Source organism: Mytilus trossulus, chromosome 3, assembly GCF_036588685.1.
Source record: "Mytilus trossulus isolate FHL-02 chromosome 3, PNRI_Mtr1.1.1.hap1, whole genome shotgun sequence".
Classification (NCBI taxonomy): Eukaryota; Metazoa; Mollusca; class Bivalvia; order Mytilida; family Mytilidae; genus Mytilus; species Mytilus trossulus.
In genome coordinates this window covers 47,463,166-47,483,447 of record NC_086375.1, presented here as the reverse complement: position 1 = coordinate 47,483,447, position 20,282 = coordinate 47,463,166, and the positions used below count along the sequence as shown (strand labels likewise).

The 20,282-nt window shown below is 31.7% G+C and overlaps 3 protein-coding genes across 3 annotated transcripts; 2 read left to right on the top strand and 1 right to left on the bottom strand.

Moving 5' to 3' along the window:
• Positions 1-563: 563 nt before the first annotated feature.
• LOC134711666 (cdc42 homolog) lies at positions 564-2,027 on the bottom strand. Its single transcript, XM_063572428.1, has 2 exons — positions 1,767-2,027; positions 564-1,268 (listed from the first exon to the last, which is right to left on the bottom strand). Exons 1-2 carry the CDS (start codon positions 1,959-1,961, stop codon positions 897-899), a joined length of 567 nt encoding a protein of 188 aa, XP_063428498.1. The 5' UTR covers positions 1,962-2,027; the 3' UTR covers positions 564-896.
• A 7,134-nt stretch (positions 2,028-9,161) lies between these two features.
• LOC134711664 (cell division control protein 42 homolog) lies at positions 9,162-12,198 on the top strand. Its single transcript, XM_063572427.1, has 2 exons — positions 9,162-9,806; positions 11,476-12,198. The coding sequence occupies exons 1-2, from the start codon at positions 9,606-9,608 to the stop codon at positions 11,845-11,847; spliced, it is 573 nt and encodes a 190-aa protein (XP_063428497.1). The 5' UTR covers positions 9,162-9,605; the 3' UTR covers positions 11,848-12,198.
• Positions 12,199-18,815: 6,617 nt separating this feature from the next.
• Positions 18,816-20,061, top strand: LOC134709479 (cdc42 homolog). Its single transcript, XM_063569637.1, has 2 exons — positions 18,816-19,219; positions 19,476-20,061. The coding sequence occupies exons 1-2, from the start codon at positions 19,019-19,021 to the stop codon at positions 19,854-19,856; spliced, it is 582 nt and encodes a 193-aa protein (XP_063425707.1). The 5' UTR covers positions 18,816-19,018; the 3' UTR covers positions 19,857-20,061.
• The last annotated feature ends 221 nt before the right edge of the window (positions 20,062-20,282 follow it).

The window sequence follows — 20,282 nt, the reverse complement described above, 5'->3', positions numbered from 1 at the left end:
TTCGCGTCGAAACAGAGAACTGTAGAACAAATTTTGTAAAATTTACAAATTGATTCAATTAGAATTGTTCGAAACCATGGCAATTGTCAAATAAATATAGTGCCGAGATCAGTGTATACTATCTGTAAAATACGCTCAGTACTTAATACCCTATAGGACAGTTGTTTTAAGATTTAAATGTTACTTTATATGGTATATGGTTTTGGTTATGTTCCGTGTCTCTTCAAATCCTTTGGTTCTTCAAGTACTTTAACAGTAGACGCTTGAAAATTCTCGATTTAAGCGTTGAACTTCGTAATGAAATTCCGAGACGACAAATCCAGAATTGCGCATCAGAAGCACCATATTTAAAAAGAGTTATTTTCATTCGCTAAGTGACCATAAAACGGTTGTTTATGACGGTCATCATGACATACATTCTATCTTTAATTATGTGTTTAATTAATATTTTGATGGATTGACTAATGCCTTAATGAGGGGGTGACTACATACAAATTAATACACCTTTCAACTTGCGGTGAACTACTGACTGATTCATCACAAATGACAAAACCAATACATAAAAAGGTTAAATGATTTTATTGGAAAACAATATGCTTGCTCATGTCTATAAATACACATGTTTTGTTTTTCTTTGACAGTTCTATAAATAAATGTTGTTCTTTATCATATACGATCTTTATGATTTGTATTTAAACATAGCTTCGGTTTCCATTGATGTTGTAAGAACACTGTCACACGGTAGACATAGTAAGTTCTATATGTGTATCTCCGTCATCATACGAGTAGATAGCATGCGCTCGGTCATTCGAATTTCATCGAACGCTCCGAGTTTGATGTATTCAGAATTTCGTTATGTACGTACAAGTCTCCGGGCAGAGACATATATTTAAAGTTCAAGATCCAAACGCTGGCTTAAACCATTTTGCTTTACGTTTCTTGTTCATGACTAAGGCTTTCACTACAGTTTCAAATGCCTCTTTAACACCTTCATTCTTTAAAGAGGAAGTTTCAACAAATTGTTCAATACCCAATTCCTTTGCAAGTTTTGATCCTTCCGCTTTAGTTATATGATCAGTATTATCCTTTTCTCGGAGATCAGACTGGGTAGCCACAAGCACAACGGGCACTTTCTTGGAAAAGTTCTTAATCTCTGGAACCCATAACGATTTAACACTCTCCATGGAATCCCTGTCTAGAACGCTGAAGCAGATGACACATACATTGGACTCCTTGTAAACCATTTCTCTTACTTCAGAGTCTTCAAACTGTGAATATAAGAAATACCAATTAAATAAGATGACTATCATTATGGATATTATTGTAATATATACTAGTATTAAACATACCCTTTGAGCTTTTGCTGAACATTTCTCGCAGACGAAGAGGAACATTTGATTCTTTTTTGGTATCAAGACGAATATTTTGAAATGAACGGTTATGAAAATAACGAAAATAAGCTGAATGATTTTTATTTATGTATTATAGTTGCTACTAACCATAAACCACAGACCATAAAGTGTTTTGTGGATTTAAACTGTATATTATATGTTGAATATAATTAGATGTAGACTAGTATGAATGTCCTTTTTATAATCTGACATTATTGTATACTAAAATTATTCCTTTATTTTAAATCTCGGCATATTGAAATTTAAAAGAGTTGTGAGACTTATATCGTATACTTTTTGGAAAATAAATAATCTACTGTCCATTAGGAAAATTAGTTGCCAATTCCTCCTAAAACAATATAAGAATGAACGTACCTGTCCAGCAGTGTCTTTGATGTTAACTGTATATTTTTGTCCATAAGCTGATACTGTTCCAGTAAAAGTATCCATAATAGTTGCAACATAATTATCTGCAATTTCTTGTCCACAAAATTTCTTAGCTAAGCATGTTTTTCCTACCATGCCATCACCAACAATAATACAACTAACAATATTCCTACTTAAACCCATAGTAAAAAGTTAAATACTTTGATCAGACGAAGTTAACAGGTGAGACTACTTTGATATACTGAGATAAACTGCGAAGTCATAGGACTTATATACCTGTGTACTCAGGTGAACCACCTTTCATCATTTGTCCCGAGGCACGAACAATGACTACTAGCTTAGCTTTTCTAATAGTTGATTCGTATTGTATAATGGTGGTTAAACTTGTATCACTGTTTGTTTATCTTATTATCATTTTCATTTATCTAAAGAAAGATTATATGTGCTAATAGGTACGCTTTTTTTGTTAAGATCAACGATAATTATATTAAAGTACAAAGCTAAAGTTTTCAGTACGGGTTTGTAATCAACACTCTGGCCTTTGATGCTTTTGATGTTTGTTTTCATAGTCGGAGAGTTCAAGAACGTAACGTAAAAAAAGCTTAAGACTTATCGTTATGTCAAAATTTTTAACCTGATCTCAAATAAAAAATAGTAAAATGAATATTGAGTAATGTCCACTAAGATTGGTTAATTAATGGTTACTTGACGTTCAGTGACGAATATTTCATGCATTCTCAGAACGAGAGTCATTGGCGGATCCAGGGGGGGGGGGGGGGGGGGTCCGGGAGTTGAACCCCCTTTTTTGGCCGCTAAATGCATTTGAATGGGAACATATACTTGACCCCCCCACCCTTTGTCCTGGTTGGGAACCGCCCTTTTTAAAATGGCTGGATCCGCCCCTGATAGTTCTCTAAGATGTTTTTAACTAATTCATTCAATTGTCTCATTTTTCATTCTTTTTTCAAAAATGTCCCTTATTTAATATGACATTGTCCAATTGATTTACAGATGTTATCTCTAATCAACCTTCACTGATAACTATTGATAAAAATTTAAGGTCACTTCTGAATTTGTGAAATGACTTTTCCGAAAATTAATGAATGACATTGGATTACATAAATTTTTAACATTTCATCAGGCTGATAACTGTCCTTGATTATCAGATATGAAAGCTCACATGATAACATTCGTGTGACCATATCACATGCATGTCACCTCGGTCATTTGATTATTAAACACGTTTTTCATCATTCACTTCCGACTAAGCAAAGATTAATTGATGGCTACTTCACTTCCAGCAGCAAATATTACCACTTCCAGCAGCAAATATTACAGACTTTATCGGAAAGATAAAGATATTACTAATAAGTTCATAAATGAACGATAAGAGAAAAGAGTTGTAAAAATGAAATATTTTGTCAAAGGGACAATTTAGCTCTTTTTAGCACCAACGTTCGATACTTTCTAGATTCAAATGAGTCAAACATGTAAAACTAACGGCCTTATATATGTACAAAAAAATGAACGAAAAACAAAAATGTAACATATCAACTAAGTTAAAGACAACCACTGTATTACAGGCTTCTGACTTGGGACAGGCACATACATACAGAATGTGCCGGGGTCAAATTAAACATGTTAGCATGATCACAACCCTCTTCCTAACACAGGACAGTGGTGTAACAGTACACCACAAGAACAAAACTATAAAAATCAGTTGAAAAAGGCTGCAAGTCTGCTCTTCAGTGTAAGTCAGTGAAAGGGAAAGAACTGTCATAAACAAATGTGATTGCCATGTTATTAATCAAATAAATGTATGATTAATATTATCTTTCATTAGATACGTTATATTCATTCATCTTTTTGTAAAAAAAAATGATTTGTAAAATGAATTATGTACAACTTTTAATTTCCTTGATAACCGGACTGTATTATGTAAAATGCACTAGGTATGACATCGTCCTAGGAAGTGTACTACAGTATAGCTATTTCTAGTGTTCAAAACAAACACAAATCTCATTTATCAAATAGTTCAATGTAATATTGAAGGTTTGAAATTTATTGCTTTATTAATAGTCAGTAAATCAAATTTGTGAAAGGTGTCAAACTGAAAATATTGTTTCCAAAATAAGTTGAACAAATATCCGCCGGCCTATATAAACTGCTAAGTGTGTACATGCACTTTGCCTCTAGTTCAAAACAATCTTCAATTGATCTTAAACATATTTATTGATAATGTCAAAACCGTATCGGTCTTTGTTCTTAAATGAACTTTAGTATTTTATAACTTGCTGTACCTTAACATACATCATTGGAATTTTTTGTTTTTAAAATGAACTTTTTATATCATATTTGAGATTTGAGTAAATGAAGTAACAAACTGCATTCAATGAAGTTATTCCTTCAGCTATTTCCGCCGTATATCAAAACGTTAAACGAATTACTGCCATAAATTGGAACTTGTTGATATTTAAAAAAAGTCTTCAATTGATTTCGGGAGTATCTTCGTTTTTAATTGCAAATGTTTTCAAGTTAAGGTTACCGATTTGAAAGGTTTGTTTCCCTCCGTAAAATATTGAGATGTCTTTAAATACAGGAAGGGTACAAGTCACCTGATTTGATTACTTTCTGAATTTATCGTAATTGTTATCAAAGTTGTGAAATGATGCATTTTTATCTGACGCTGTCTCACTATAATATGCCCTTTTTATGAGTAAAGATACTTCAATTAATTCGTTCGAAATTGTCTGTCACGATAGTAGGCCTAGTATTTTAATTTTGTCAAATAAATGCTGAAGGATGCAACGGATCATTTTTTGTTGTTCAACAATGATCAAAACCCATACCATTTGAGACTTTTAGCTTTTCAGTAAAAAGTTTTCGTCTCAAACATGCATCAAATATTTGTCACTGGACGTATTTAGCAAATTATATGATGTATATGATGTCTTCACATTAGGCATTTATACATAAAAGATTATTATCTGAGTGATAAGCGTTGATCTAGTTTAAGGACAATACTTACCTACCCGAACATTTTGTGATACAGAATGAATGCAAGTACTGATTGCATGATAAAGCTTTTCTTTTTTTTGTAATCTATTTTGGGTAAATCAGTGTAGTACATTTTTAAATCTTGGCGACAAACTTTTTTTCCATCATCACCATGTCTAAACAATGTACCAAGTTTACCTTCTATCCGTGAATAAATACTTTTGTTTGTAAAGGAAATAGTCTTACGGAAAACAATAACTGCCATGATGACGGGGCAATACTAGATCTTACTGATTTGCTTCAGTAAAATTGATCCAGAGTTTCAATCTGATTGTTATTATTACTACAGTACATCTTTGAGTGAAAAGAATAATCCATGTGTGGGTTTTTTAGCGTCATGTCAAATTTGAATTTGTATTGAATTATAACTACTTATAAATAATGCAAACATATTGTGAAAGATTAACCTAATTTGTAATACCTACAGAAGTCTAGTACAAACTTATAGTACTAGTTGTATTATAGTACTGTGGTTATTAAGTATACACTTCACAACCTTTCCTGATAAATTAAACATGCACTACATTAAACCTGGGGGAACCATCACTGTATTAATTATTTTTCAAAATATTTATTTTATATAATGACAAAAACAGACAGTGTTTTGTGGTAACCTACATGAAAATGAACTCATTTTTCGTATATAAATTTCCTCGGTAGAACAGTTTTCAGGTGCTATTCAACGTGTAGAAAGCGTGGTTCTCACGCAAAATCAGATGTAACGTTCCAATGCAAAGAATTAGTGCCATAGAAAATAAAAACTATTTTTTATGGTATTTTTTTTTTAACTTTGAGACGGTCATATTTGAAATGTGCATATTGTGATTGCAATTATTCGTTTTGCATTTTTAGTAGTAAACTGTTAAAAGATACTGTTTTGTGATCGAATAATTATTTACTCTGACCATTTGTATGCAAGGTCTCATTTTAGGGAAAGTATTTTAATTACAGAATATTTTTTTTAAAGGAATTTATATCAAGTTCGGGGTGTTCAGCAACTTAAATACTATTTGGATACAATGTATTAATTTGGGTTCCTAAACTTAAGTGTTGTGTATATAAATAAACTCATCAAAGATACCAGGACAAAATTTTGTATATACGTCAGACGCGCGTTTCGTCTACAAAAGACTCATCAGTGACGCTCGAATGCAAAAATGTTGAAAGGGCCAAATAAAGTTTAAAAGTTTTATAAGTTGAATATTGTTAAAAGGACTATCTATTTTCACTACTGATGACAAACTCATAGAGAACCATCGATGCCCCAGCTTTAACCAACTTTGCAATTATATCTTTCCTATGTCATCAAGATGAACTTGTGCCATACTAGTAGCAAACTTAAGTTTATTCGAGTTATCCGTACAAAAACTCATTTTTCTGTATCACATAAAATAACATTTGTCGTATGCTCATTATGTAATGAATTGTACAATTGAATAAGTTATTGAATAACCTATCAAGATTTCCTCTAAAAGAATCCGTAACAGTTGCAGGTCTGCGTCAGCTGTGGATCCAGACAGTAAACAAAGTTCCGGATTATCCTTGTACGTATATCATTATTTCATCTTGCGTCACATCAACACTTTAAGGAAATAAACTTGTCTATTTTTGTCATATTTGACAGCGGTTGAGGTGATCCAGTTTGTTTGTGTAAACGGGATGACCAGTGGTTTCGGATGACTACACATTTGTAATTATTGTAATAAAAAGAAAATCAACCTGTTTATTTGGATTGGGATATTTTGATATAGATGTATCTCAATATTTCTCCTTGGAAATTCTTGCCTACAGTTTCTTTTTAAAATTACTTGCGAAAAATAATACAATAATTGAACAACAATAGGATGGTGAGAAAGATGTGTCATTTTTCAAATATTTATAACAAAAAAACATGTAATTTATGGTAACGTACTACATTGTACTAAGGTGTTAGAGAAAATAATAACAGATCCATCTTTAATGAGTCATCGTATAAACAAAAGTACCATCCGCCAAGTAGCCAATAATATGACCTTGAGCTGTTAAAACTGCACATTTTCAGTTTATTTAGATAAATTTCGCAATTGACTTTTAAAAGGATGATGGTCGCAATTATCATTCTTGGCAAAAGTGATTTTCCAATTGTTGCTGTTCTGTGCCTAACCTTTTTTGGTTTAGATGCTCTCTTTAAACATTTGATTTTATATAAGTAACGTATAAAGCGTACTTGAATATACTTTTTATGCGCATATATCTGTTTCATAGTTAATATGTTTGTACTAATTACACTATTGGTTGGCTTATAAATTATTATGCATCATCTATCCAGTAGCTATTTCCCTCACTTGCAGGATTTAATGATATATATTGACTGTTATTCAGTCTTCAGTTATAAATAATGATGGTTGCATATCTCAAGTATAATTTTGACCAGTTTGAATTGTTGTTTCGATAATTTGATTGATTGCCTATCATGTATAAATATTACTAGAACACACCCGTGATATTGCGGGTCCGTGACTGAATCAAAGTATATAACTATGCGTATGCCTTATTTTAGTATTGGTATTGTCATCTGATCAAGTCATGCCGATTATAAGATGCACAGTTTTCTCTGTTTTCAAAATCTTTCTGTTTGAACAAGTTGAACCCGTCGACCTGGAACCTATCAATTATTGGTAATATTATTAATTTGCAAAACAAAAGGGCCGTGGAGTACTTTTTAACAGTATACAGCAAAATTCTAAATACACCGTTACACGCCTGTCAAATGCGGAACATACAGATCATGTAGGAATAGGTAACAGTTGAATATACTATTGGTATCGGTGTCGGACTCGACTCGGAACTTCTTATTTATTGGCAGTATTAATTACGTGGAAAACAAATGGGCCTGGAGTGGTGTAATTTTTAATCAACACTATTGTACTATATTAGTTATATATAAGGTTGAATTCTTTGATTCATCGTTTTTACGTGATGACGGCTGACAAATTGGACCTCGTAATTTTAGTATTATAGATATGTTTCCATACTATTGGTGTCGAGCATTGCTGTTAAAGGCATCTGGTAATGCAGACCGGCAATTGTTTTGAACACGATATCAGGTCCTTTGCATTTATATTATCACGAATTCAGTTCTTGTCTTTATATTATCAGTATGCTGGAAGTAAGTAAAAAAATATATAGACAAAACAAAAACGACACCTTTTAACAAGACCAGCTAGGCTGGAACTTTTATCCATTTAAACGATAACATTAGGCTCGGAGCACAGAATTTTGTGTTATTTCTGATCAGAAACCAACTGATTGATTAATTAGTTTGTTGTTTAATTGATTCAAAACAAAAATATGTCATGCATACTAAGGAAAAGATCTGTAATTTGTGTATTTTGTCTTTTTGTTAATCATGTTTTGCTTCATGGAGATCTAATGAGTCAAGCATTTCCAAATGATTGTTTTATGTTACTGTCCCAAGTCAGGAGCCTGTTACTCAGTGGTTCTTTCGTTGTGTGTTGCTGTTTATGATATGTGTTTTCCTCTATTGTTTTGTACATAAATCAGGCCGTTAGTTTTCTCGTCTATTTTTTTTAACATATTTTACTTTGGAGCCTTTTATAGCTTACTTTGTGATAAGGACTTTGCTCATTGTTAATTCCGTACGGTCACGTTTTTTTTTTTACTTTTATGCCATTTGGTCTCTGTTTGAGAGTGTTCTCATTTGGCAATTAGACACATTTTTAGTCTGATTTGTTTACTGATCCTCACATTTGTATTTGACTGTCCGAAATTGAGGCTTATATTTCACTGGTTGATTGCTGTCTATCCGATTTTGTTCTAGTTTAAATCAGGTTGTCGGTTTCCTCGTTTGTATTTTTCACATTAAAATGTTGTGACTTTATCTAGCTTATTAAACGGGATTGTTTTTTTTTTGCATTGTTGAAGGCCGTAAGGTGGCATAAACTGGCCCACATCCATTTCCTTTGGGTTGGTGGAAAAGTGGCTCTATGACATACCTACCTCATCTCATTTTTATGTAAATGTACAGATGTTGACAACAAATATATTTTATGCTGAAAGCACCATTGATGCACACTGTTAGAGCAAACGTATACTTTCTTGAAATTTGCATAGTAGCTCCCTGTTTAGTCTAAAATGTTACCAAACATCAATGATTTATTTAATTGAGTTGCAGCACATAAAATAAAATCGTAACAATTTTAAATTCTTCAGCGACAGTAATTGAAATACTTTTCGATAATTCGGTGAAATTAAAATGCTGACATCGTTCGATTTCTTTGTCGTTTGAGATTATAATGTACCGTCACCTGTCACCGGTGTCACCTTTAAAGTGTTAAAACACATTTAACGTGTACCAATTATCCTTTTAGTGTTATTACGGAAAATTTTATTTTCAGTGACTTTGCAATTTAGGACACATACTTTTGTGGTTTTAATTTCGTCTAAATGCCTTAAAGATGTAAAAGATTTTTTAAAACCAAATTTCTACCTTAGTGGTTTGGACAAAGAGGTTGATAATGTCAACAATAATACTCCTTTCCAAGGTTCAATAAGGAAGATAATACTCTCAATAAGTAAGTTGTGAACCTATTTTACCTGTATCAAAAATAAAGTAGACACCTACTTAATCATTTACATACGACGAAGCGGCAAGTCAAGCTGTATTTAACCGGACTACAAAACATCTCCTATACAGTTTTTCTTATAACATTGTATATAACAGTCTAATGAGAGAGTAATAAGACAATTCATAGTTACCATATCGTTACTATGGTTTTGACTGTGATGGAACAAACAATACAATGTTGTATCGTTGGTGATGGTATGGTAGGGAAGTCTTCTATAATCAAGAGTTTTATTGAACAGTCTACTCCTGGAGACTATGTTGCTACAATATCTGACAGTTATTCAGGAGATGCCTCTTTCATAGGAGTTAATTACACCGTTAGCATATCAGATTGTACGGGAGAGGTAAGCATTATTAAAAGAAGTAATTGTAAATACTCTTTTAACAGAGTTTTTGTTATGTTTGTATTTTTATTCCGCCAGTATGATTAACATTGGTTTTCGTTATTCATATTAGAACCCTTTTTGTCGTAAAGCTCTAAAACCTGACACATGAATTTTGGTTCTCCCTTTGACATCTTATGCCTCTTTTTTAGAAGGTATGTATAACTGTACATTTAAGCATTTGGATCTAAATGTTCCTGTTGAATTGTGATTCAGGAAAGTGTTACACGATCTTATTATTTTCATTTTCAAATAGATGAAACAGAGGATTTTACATTTTGAGTTTCAGTTTTGATAACTTAAAAATATATTTCAGTCTTTTTACTTCTAATTGTAATTGTGAGAACCGCAGGCTTACTTAATCTTATAAAATCCAACTTTATAAATTCATTCTGTTGTTGATTGTTATCTTTAACTTTAGTTGACTTGAATTTTTGTATATTGTGACTGAAAAGGAAAACAGGACTTCAGATCTAGTTAGTTTACTTTTGAAAATAACTTTGTGAGTTAGCGCTTTCCTTTTGTGCGCTTCTAGCGGGAGCTTGGTCATTATATTTTCGTTTGATGTTTGATTGTTACATTTGAAGATAATAATATGACTTCGAGCAAACTTATAACAAAATTGACAAATTATGTTCAATTATCAAGCCACCATTTTGCAAACAGATTGTACCACGTAGCTACATGTAAGGCTACAGATTTATATGACGTTTGAAGAGAAAAAAAGTTTACCTCGGAGATAAGAACATTGGCTTTTCCTGATCTTTTCACTGAACTATTTGGCTACAGAAAAACTCATGAAATTGGACTTAATATGCTTTAAAAGTTTTGTCAGTTTCAGATTTATTAGATGAAGCTTATATTGTATTTTTATGTGTATACCCAACTTTAAATAAATCTCGTATGCTTATTACGCTTAATTTGTATGGCGACTTAAATAATATATTTAAAAAAATGTTGGATTATATTTCTTGTCTCCAAACATGTTTCACATTCACTTTTCTATTAGTTGACGTCACCATTTTAAAGTACGTCCTGTTTTGATTTTAAGATATTTTGCTCTGAGCATTTTGACTATCTAATATCATCTGCATCTTGTGCTTACTCATTCGATAAATATACTATATGTTTTTGTATAAGTTTTAATATCTGATACTTTTAAGTATTTATTAAGTCTGGTTTCGAATTGTGCTTCATTCTTGAAATACAAGGAAGATCACGACATTTTTTTGAATATTAAAAGGATTTCGCTTCATTTTGCAAATACAGTTTTCTAACATTTGAATAATATAGATATAGAAAGATGTGATATGATTGCCAATGAGACAAATCCCAAACAGAGACCAAATGACATAGTCGTAGATAACTTGTCATCGTATGGCCTTCAACAATGAACAAAACCCATACCACAGAGTCAGCTTTAAAAGACCCTTAAATGACAAATCCAAACAATTCAAAACTTAAGACCTGATTAACAATGAACAAAAAACAAATATGATAAACAGCATCAAACAGCCGCTTGACTTGAGACAGAGTTTGCAGAATGAGGCGGGGTTATAAATGGAAGCTGGAAATTTTCTATATCAGATGCTTGTACATATTGAATTAGTGTTTTTATTTTTCATTGCAGCATGAAAATAATGAAATAAGATGTTCACATTACAAAGACACAGATGTTTTTGTGGTGTGTTACAGTGTTACAGATAGAGAATCCTTTGACAGTGTAAGAACATTCTGGCTGCCAGAGATAAGGAAAGTGGCGGGAAAGAAGCCAGTTATTCTTGTGGCGACACAATCAGACAGTCGTGGACAAACAGGAGAAGAAACAATTTCAAAATTTGAAGGACTAGAATTAGCAGACGAGATTGGTGCAGATCATTTCACAGAATGTTCGTCTGTGTCAAGGAGAGGAATTCCAAAAGTGTTCGAATATTCTATTCAATCAGTGCTTAAACACAAAAAGTCTAAATCAAACATTGTAAAAAGGCTGATAAGAAAATAAATCTTAGAACACAGAACAGCTGAAATTATGCCATATGTCTTTCAAGTATTATTGCATGTTCAAATTTTAACGCTTTAGAGGAGATGTAAATACTCATTAAAAAGTTGAAATTATATAACAATATTTATATATATTACAGTGTGCTATTATATTTTATCTATGTATGTATGCACATTACGTGGAAATCTACAACTTCTAGTCATATTATGTTATTAAATAAAGTATAAATATGTGTATCAAATTGAATATCTATCCTGTTTTATTTTCTATGTGAACCAGCCATCTGAAATGAAATTCTGATGACAATTAGATTATATCTCAAACATGCAAACTGCTTGAGCAAAGACATAATTTGAAGATTCATTTTTGATATTATGTAATTTAAGCATTAGTACGCCTCACTGCCAAAAGACATTTCATAAGGGCTGTTTATTTAAGACGTATTTTAATTTCTACATGTATGATGCACGTAATCATAGAATAGACTAACATAATGGAATATTTTGACCTTGTAGAAAATTAAAAGTAATAAAAGAGACTCATCGCACTTCAGCAGAGTAACAATTGAGTAAATAAAAAAATAATAATAATGAAAATTCAAAGTTAATTTGAGATTAATGTATTAGACTATACAGTTCCCCCTCACAATACAGGATTTTTTATTTGTTGGATATGTCCATTGAGAAAAAAGAAGCCGGGTGTTGCAGTTTCAGTAGTGTTAGCTTTTTCTTCTGTAGCTCGACAATATCCCTTCTCACGTAGTTATTTGTACACTTATGGTGTGTATGTGTGTTTATTTATTGATAACAGTTCTTCGATGGTCGATATTGAATTCATGCACACTGCACCACTGAGGCTTTTTATTCTTTGTCGATTTAGAGCTTGATATATTGTGGTGACACTTTTGATAATCTCTAGATCTATGTCTTGTTTATGGCTTTTAAGTATCGTTGGATTGCTGTCTCATTGACATATGTCCCCAGCTCATTCAGTTTTTATTCTTGTATTTAATTTCTTTGCCTTTTTCAATTCCTACTTCTATTACTAACCATTTATGAATTATGATGAAACTTCGAATCAATTTTACATTATGTGTGTCTTATGTAAAATTTGTTTTTTAAAATACAGAAATTAAAAACGTTGAATAACAAAAAGTGCATTTCCTTTTACGTATCATATTATATAATCTCGGTTTCAGGTGTGCCAAATTACCAAATTTTCACATTAATAAATTTCATTGACACGATAACAGTATAATGTACACAATGTTTATGCACACAAAATGATGATCAGCGCGGAATAATAACACTTTAAAACCGGGAATCCACCTTCTAGTTTCTAAACATTTTCCCCTCCTGAGATACGTTAGAAAGTTCCAAAGTTCACACTGGCTTTAAATTTCCAAAAAATTGTCGAAAGAACAACAAATCAGTTGATAAACTCATCAAAGATTCCGAACTTTTAACTGTGTACACCATGCAAACGTACATTTCGTCTCCAAAAGACTCATCAGTGACGACAAAATAAAAAAATGTATAGGCTAAATAAAGTACGAAATTGAAGAACATTGTAAAAACCCAAAATTGCAAAAAAAGTTTTGCCAACATACAGCTTACTTATAGGTAATATTCCTACATTGGAAATCGTTCGAACAATTCAACGTTTTGTAAACAATAAATATAACCAAACCAGTGATAATTCATAAAAGTGTTGACTACATCTACTACCATGGAGTAGTAAGCTTGTTATATCCTTGGGTAGGAAACTTTGACCAGCAGAGGCGTCGATCCTCTTGGTTGTATAATATTTGCCATAACCAAAATTGGTTTTTGTCTGTTTTTGCAAATTAAGAATCATATATAAACACGTCAAAGTGCATTTTATAAAAAGGAATTTCATTTAAAACAAAAAGTAAACTCCAGGTTCTGTAGAACTTTTAAGAATACGAAATATCTTCTAAAAGTAGGATAGCTTAAACCCATTTGCAAGATTAAAATTGTAAAGACAATGGAATAAAAGTCAAAATTCCAACCGTACGAAACAATAGCTCTTATTAATATAAGAGAAGATGTAGTGTTGTTGCCTATGAGACAACTCTTCACAAGAGAACAAATGTCACAGAAATCAACAACTATAGGTCACTGTACGGCTTTTAACAATGAGCAAAACCAATACCGCATAGGCACCTATAACAGGCCCAGATATGAAGAATGTTAAACAATTCAAACGAGAAAACTAACGGCCCAACTTATGTACAAAAAATGAGAAACAAACAAAAACAAATATGCAACTCAACACCAAACGACAGCCACTGAATTAAAGGCTTCTGACTTGGGGACAGTACAACCATTTATAATGTGGCAGGTTTAAACATGTTAGTGGGATCCAACCCTCTCCCAAATATGACATTGGTGTAACAGAACAACCTATGAACGAACTATATAAATCAACTAAAAAGGTTTAACTCATTAGGTAGGTACAAATAGAAAAACATGTAACAAAAAAAACACAGAGTAGACGTGGCTGTACTTGTACATCCCAACATCAAAAAGACACCAAGATCTGATAGTACTCGCAAATAATGACAGCTGGTTCAAAGACAATGACAACCAATGAAAAAAAAAGCATGCATCTAAGACTAAATTATCAACCAGTACACATCCAACATCCAATGGATTTAATGTAAGGACGTCATGAACAGTAAGAGAAAAATGTGATTGTTTAATGTCATGGTCTCTTGGTAGTGTTTTATTCTTTAGAACAATATGCTGTTAATCATTTCAGTACCAAAGCACTAGGCACTGAGATGAAGATACACTCGGGGACTAATATATTGGCCATCTGACAGCAGCGGTAATAAAATTAACGGTACCAATTTTCTTGCACCAGATGCGCATTTCGACAATACATGTCTCTTCAGTGATGCTCGTGGCCAACATATTTGAAATCCAAAGCTTATATAAAAGATGAAGTGCTATAATCCAAAAAGTCCAAAAAGTATAGCCAAATCCGTGAAAGGAATCAGAGCTTTGCATTAGGCAGATACATTCCTTAATTTATAATACTTTCTAATATTTTGTAACAGCAAATTTTAATTTTACCGTGCTATAGTAAATACAATTACACTGTATACATTTTGTGCGTCTAAAACAATTTATTCAAATGACATCTTTCAAGACTATGTGATAAAGTTCTCATGCGTTGCGTCTGAATAATGCTGTGTTTATTTTTCATCATTTTTTCGTAAGTGTTTTTTATAATTTTTGGGGTGTTTTTCAAACTTTACCCTCATCGTTTGAAAAACAACGGTCATGGTATTAGTATATTTTGCATTTTATATATCTTTTTTATTTGTTATAAGTATCATTATTGAATTGAAAGAGATGGAAAAAGTGAGTACCTTATAAACAAATAAAGAATAAGTTCATCTAAAACTCTTATTTGATAAGCTAGGCGATATTTTAAGAAACATTGACTTATTACTGTGCTCTTCTGTAATGGAAGCATGCAGTGTTATTTTAATATAGGTCTTAGCCCAAATTTGATGGTGAATTTTCACATGGGCGTTGCTGTAGGTGTTCTATGATTTTAATTAATGAAATTGAAACCCCAAATTATCTTTTTCTGTGTTAAATCAAACATACTTTTAACACATTAAGCTTCAGATCGGACACTGTAACTCTTTTTATATTTTAATTTAGTTCAATTACCTATTAAAAGCTTTTTCATGCTAGGTTTTTTTAAGGTGTTACACCGTGAGATTTATTGTTTTTGAAATTCGGTCACTTAATAAGATAAATACACAAGTCTAGAGGATATTGGATATTTAAAAAGCAAGTGATCGTGTAAATATTTATATATCATTTATCGTATTTCTTACAATGTATCAAAGTTAAAGATAAAGGTGCTATATTAGCCACTTAAAGGTGTCGCTGCCTGGGTCAATGTACAGGCTTTCCAGGGCAGGTTACAGTAAATGATATTAATAATAGGGAATGAGGTCGTCGACTTTAGATGTAAGTAAAAAAAAGATAGATGAAACTACTGACCTAAAGACCAGACGGTTCTCATTAATCGTGACCAACTCAAAATAGAACGTAACATAAAATATAATATAGACCAGAATGAAAGTATGATGCTGGTAAAGTTTAAGTTTCTAATTCTCACAAAAATAAATTCATAGTAACGACGTCTACGAAATTAGTTAAATATTGCATTTGGAAGACTGCAAGCATTTAAAAAACATGCTTGGAAATATTTCATATCAAAAGAACTTCTTTGATCCCTGAGCACCATTTGTTTGTGTATACTGCAGTTCCTAAACGTACTCTTCACAATGATATCTAGATAATAGCCCGAGTAATTCAGTCGTTATATTCCGCTAAGGAAATCGGACACGGAGAGGAATTGAATTATTCGAGTTATCTAAATAACCTCTCCACATATTTTTCTTATGTTTATTTATATTGAAATATTTTAAAACTTCTTGTAGAGGCTTTGACTGAATGCATTCAGTGAAAATACCCTCTTTACAGGTCATGGTCTGAATAAACTCCTACATATAGAAAACAATGATATTAAAAGAGACAGCTGTTATGTCGAGTAACTAATTAAGCAGGTACTTTTAACCCTTCCGGAGCACCCGTTTTTGGATATTGATCTTTCTTCGACTTTCTGTGTGTGTTTTCGTCTCCACCCTTGTTACTCAATGTTTTCTGTCTTCTTTTGATGGGTTTGTTCTACACATTTATATCAATGTTTTGGAACAGCAAATTATAGATAGAACATCTTTCTCTCAATTGGATACAATGGCAAGCCGCATTGAGTTGTAAAGAAACGTTTAATAAATTATATATTATAGAAGTTATCAGTATGATTCATATTCATATAAAAAAAATAAGCGATTATACCAATCACCATCCCAATATAATACAAAAAAACGGTTTAAATAATGATTATCAACCATTGTAAACCATATTCGACTGCCGAAAACAGGTCCTTGCCAAGTGTCCTGAATGGAAATTTTCGTGTTACATGTTTTTTGTAGGTTCTACTAAATAATTTTAAAAATTTGCCTATTTTTAAAATCATTTATTCCGTCTGCACTTTCAGATTCAGTTTCTACTTATTGAAACGGGTTCTATCGTATGTAGGAGACCTTGGATATATTTATTTCATGATCACTTCAGTGGTATAAAAATCCTACATATCAACGTGTTTTGTGTTTGTTATTTTCAATATGAAAAAGTCCTAGTTGCTTCTATATGTCACAAAGACCTCGAAGCACTCATCATTTTTATAAAAAGAACAGGAAAATTTCCTATTTACTGCTGAAAAAACTGTTGTTGTCAGCAGATCATTAACCCTTATATAATTAGTTGTACGTCGTTAACTTTGAATAAATTTAAACCTAAAAATAACAATAATGTTTCTAATTATAAACAGTTCTATTTGTTGAAACAAAGATCATTAATACTTTGTTTTCAAGTTCACGTAGTTTGTGGAACATATAAATAGGGTCATATCGAATTCCTTCTATAGACATACTGTCTTCAAGTTGACATTTGATTTGGATACACATAGGTCAACCTATAGATACAATAGAATACTTTAAATATATTAAAACAAAAGCGTGGAATGTATACCACCCCAGCTGAGACCTGGCACATACTGTCAATAAAACTGATATGTTTATTTACCAAAAACAAGGACAGTAATACCAGTTTCCGAATCTCCATCAATCTATAGTCCATCATGTTTTTATCTTTACAACAAAGAAAATGTACCCTTAAAAGTACACCTATTTAAAAAGAGCATTGTGTAAGTTATGAGTGGAAGGAGTAAAATGTACACTTTATCAACATTGATATATCATCAATCGTTTACGTATTCCTTACATGTTATTATTATGTACTTAAAAATTAAACCAAGCTATGTGGGCCAAACGTATATATATATATATATATATCTTTGGGTGTCCTTAAGTTAAATTGCTCTAGAAGGCTGATGTAAAGACAGTAGCGCATTATGTGAAGAGAGAGTTTTGTGCAGACATTTTTGGCATCAAATGGAGTTTGTCGAACACAGAATGAAGTTTTGACTAGAAATGCAGAACCTGTGAAAAGAATCTCATTTCATATAAAATGACATTGCTTCATTTCATCGGTATACTAAATCCAAGAGAAATATTTTGGCATTGAAAAAGTTTTATCCCAAATTATGTATGATCATCTAAAATGTTGATGCAAAAGCTCTTGGTCGAAAACATAAAATGTATTCTTGATTTTTTATATATTTAAGGTAAAAAGTGTTTTTTGTTGATGATTTTTTTTTAATGTTTTATAAAAATGCTGCGATTCCAATGACAATCTATCAAAGTAACGGATCAAATATGGAAGCAAATCTCAAAGTACCAGATTTCGTTATTGCATGAACATTTATTCATATAAAGCTACGGGGAAAAAGCACACATTTGCAAATAAACAAAATCCATTTGATAATAATTGTAAAAATTCCTTTTTTAATAAATAGTTGGTAAAATTAACCTCGAAAAACATGTTTTTTTCCAACTTTAAATTTGTAACATAATTGTTTTTATTATGTGTATCTTTATCATTCATTTTAGTTGACCAGTGGGCAGAGATTGGAATTTTGTGATATAATGTGTCCAGACTACACACTATATTATTAAAACCAAATTTAGTGATATTTGTTTTCATTTCTATATCAAATTTCTATCCCTCCGGCATGATTGCATTGCATTTTACTTGTGAGAGCGATTTTGCACTAGTTGTCCCCCTGCATTGATCTTGGGAAGTATATACCCAATACCCTAAAGATGTCATATTGTATTCCAATTATTAATATCTAAAGCTCTGTTAGTAAGGTATTAACTAGGTTCAAAGGGATTAATGACGTGAAACACTTCTCTTTTACATATATATCTATTAAATGACACATTGGATAATGTTCTGTAGGAGAAAAACCAACACAAAGCTATTGAAAACCACTCAGCTAGGGGTGTTGACTCTATGGTAAAAATAAAAACAATATCAGCCTTGCTGGAGGTATAAACCAACAGTGAGTTGGTCAAGGGTATAAATATGACATTGATCACTACATTTGATCATAACACATTTATACTTACTACTAATCACTTCACAAATTAACAATGGTTGTAGCAGAAGAGAAACGTATTGTACAATGTACACTGGTAGGAGATAAAACAACTGGCAAGACATCCTTGGCTAGATTCTGCTGTAAGAAGCTTCAGAGAACAGATGATACTACTGTATTTGATAGTTACGCAGCCACAGTCTCAATGAAGAGAAACGAGACGCACACTATTGGAATTTTCGACTGCTCTTGTCAGGTAAATGAAAATTCTTGACTTTTTGTGTTTTAGTTTTATTTTTTGATTATTGACTTTCTGCATTTGAAAGTTATTTGTCATGCAAGGTTTAATATGTCATATTCACTTTTAAATGGCCGTGATTTTTAATTATAAAGTTAAAAAAAAAGAAATTTTGTAGATAACAATCCAACTTACAATACTTGTTGTTAATAATATGCCAGATAGTATTAAAATGTACCAATTACTTAATATTCCTTTTATTTTGTATTTTCAGAATGAACACAAAGATTTAAGACATTTTGCATACAAAGACAGTGATGTTTTTGTTTTGTGCTACAGTGCAACAGACCGAAAATCATTTCAAAATATAAAAGACACGTGGCTTCCAGAAATTCAGAGTTTTCTTGGACATAAATTCCCAATCGTTCTTGTAGCTACTCATGCTGATCAAAGGAATTCGTTGAACTTTGATGAAGATATCCCAGTAACAAAAGAAGAAGGACTTGAATTCGCTAAACAAATACAAGCCGATGCTTTTGTTGACTCTTCCGCTTTAAATAAAAATTGTGGACATGAAGTGTTTCAAAATGTCTTGTTGGCAGCTCTGAAACACAAGAAAAGGAAGAACATTATCCAAAGAATTCTGAGAAAATAAACTACCACGAAGAGAAACATTAATACTGTGCTTTAACTGTTGCAAGAACATCTCTTCAATTTCGTATTTTGGTGCTATCAACTTGTGGAGACATTATTTTACAAATCCTACTAACTTAATGCATTGGACTTGTGCAATTACTTTTTACAATTTTCGAGACGTTATTTATACATTTCTTTGTGTTCAACTTTCGTATATTATTTACAAATGTTATCTTTTATTGTTAACTGTTGCATTTACAAATTTATTTATATACAATAAAAATGAAAAAAATGTAAATACTGTGTATTCTTATATTTTTAAATATTGTGTTGGCCTTCTACAAGGCTTAACAACATTAAGTGAAAAAAAAATACACAGTTTAAAATATGACATATACCAATTAAAAAAGGAACACATGAAAAATAAGTTACTGCAATTTATTCC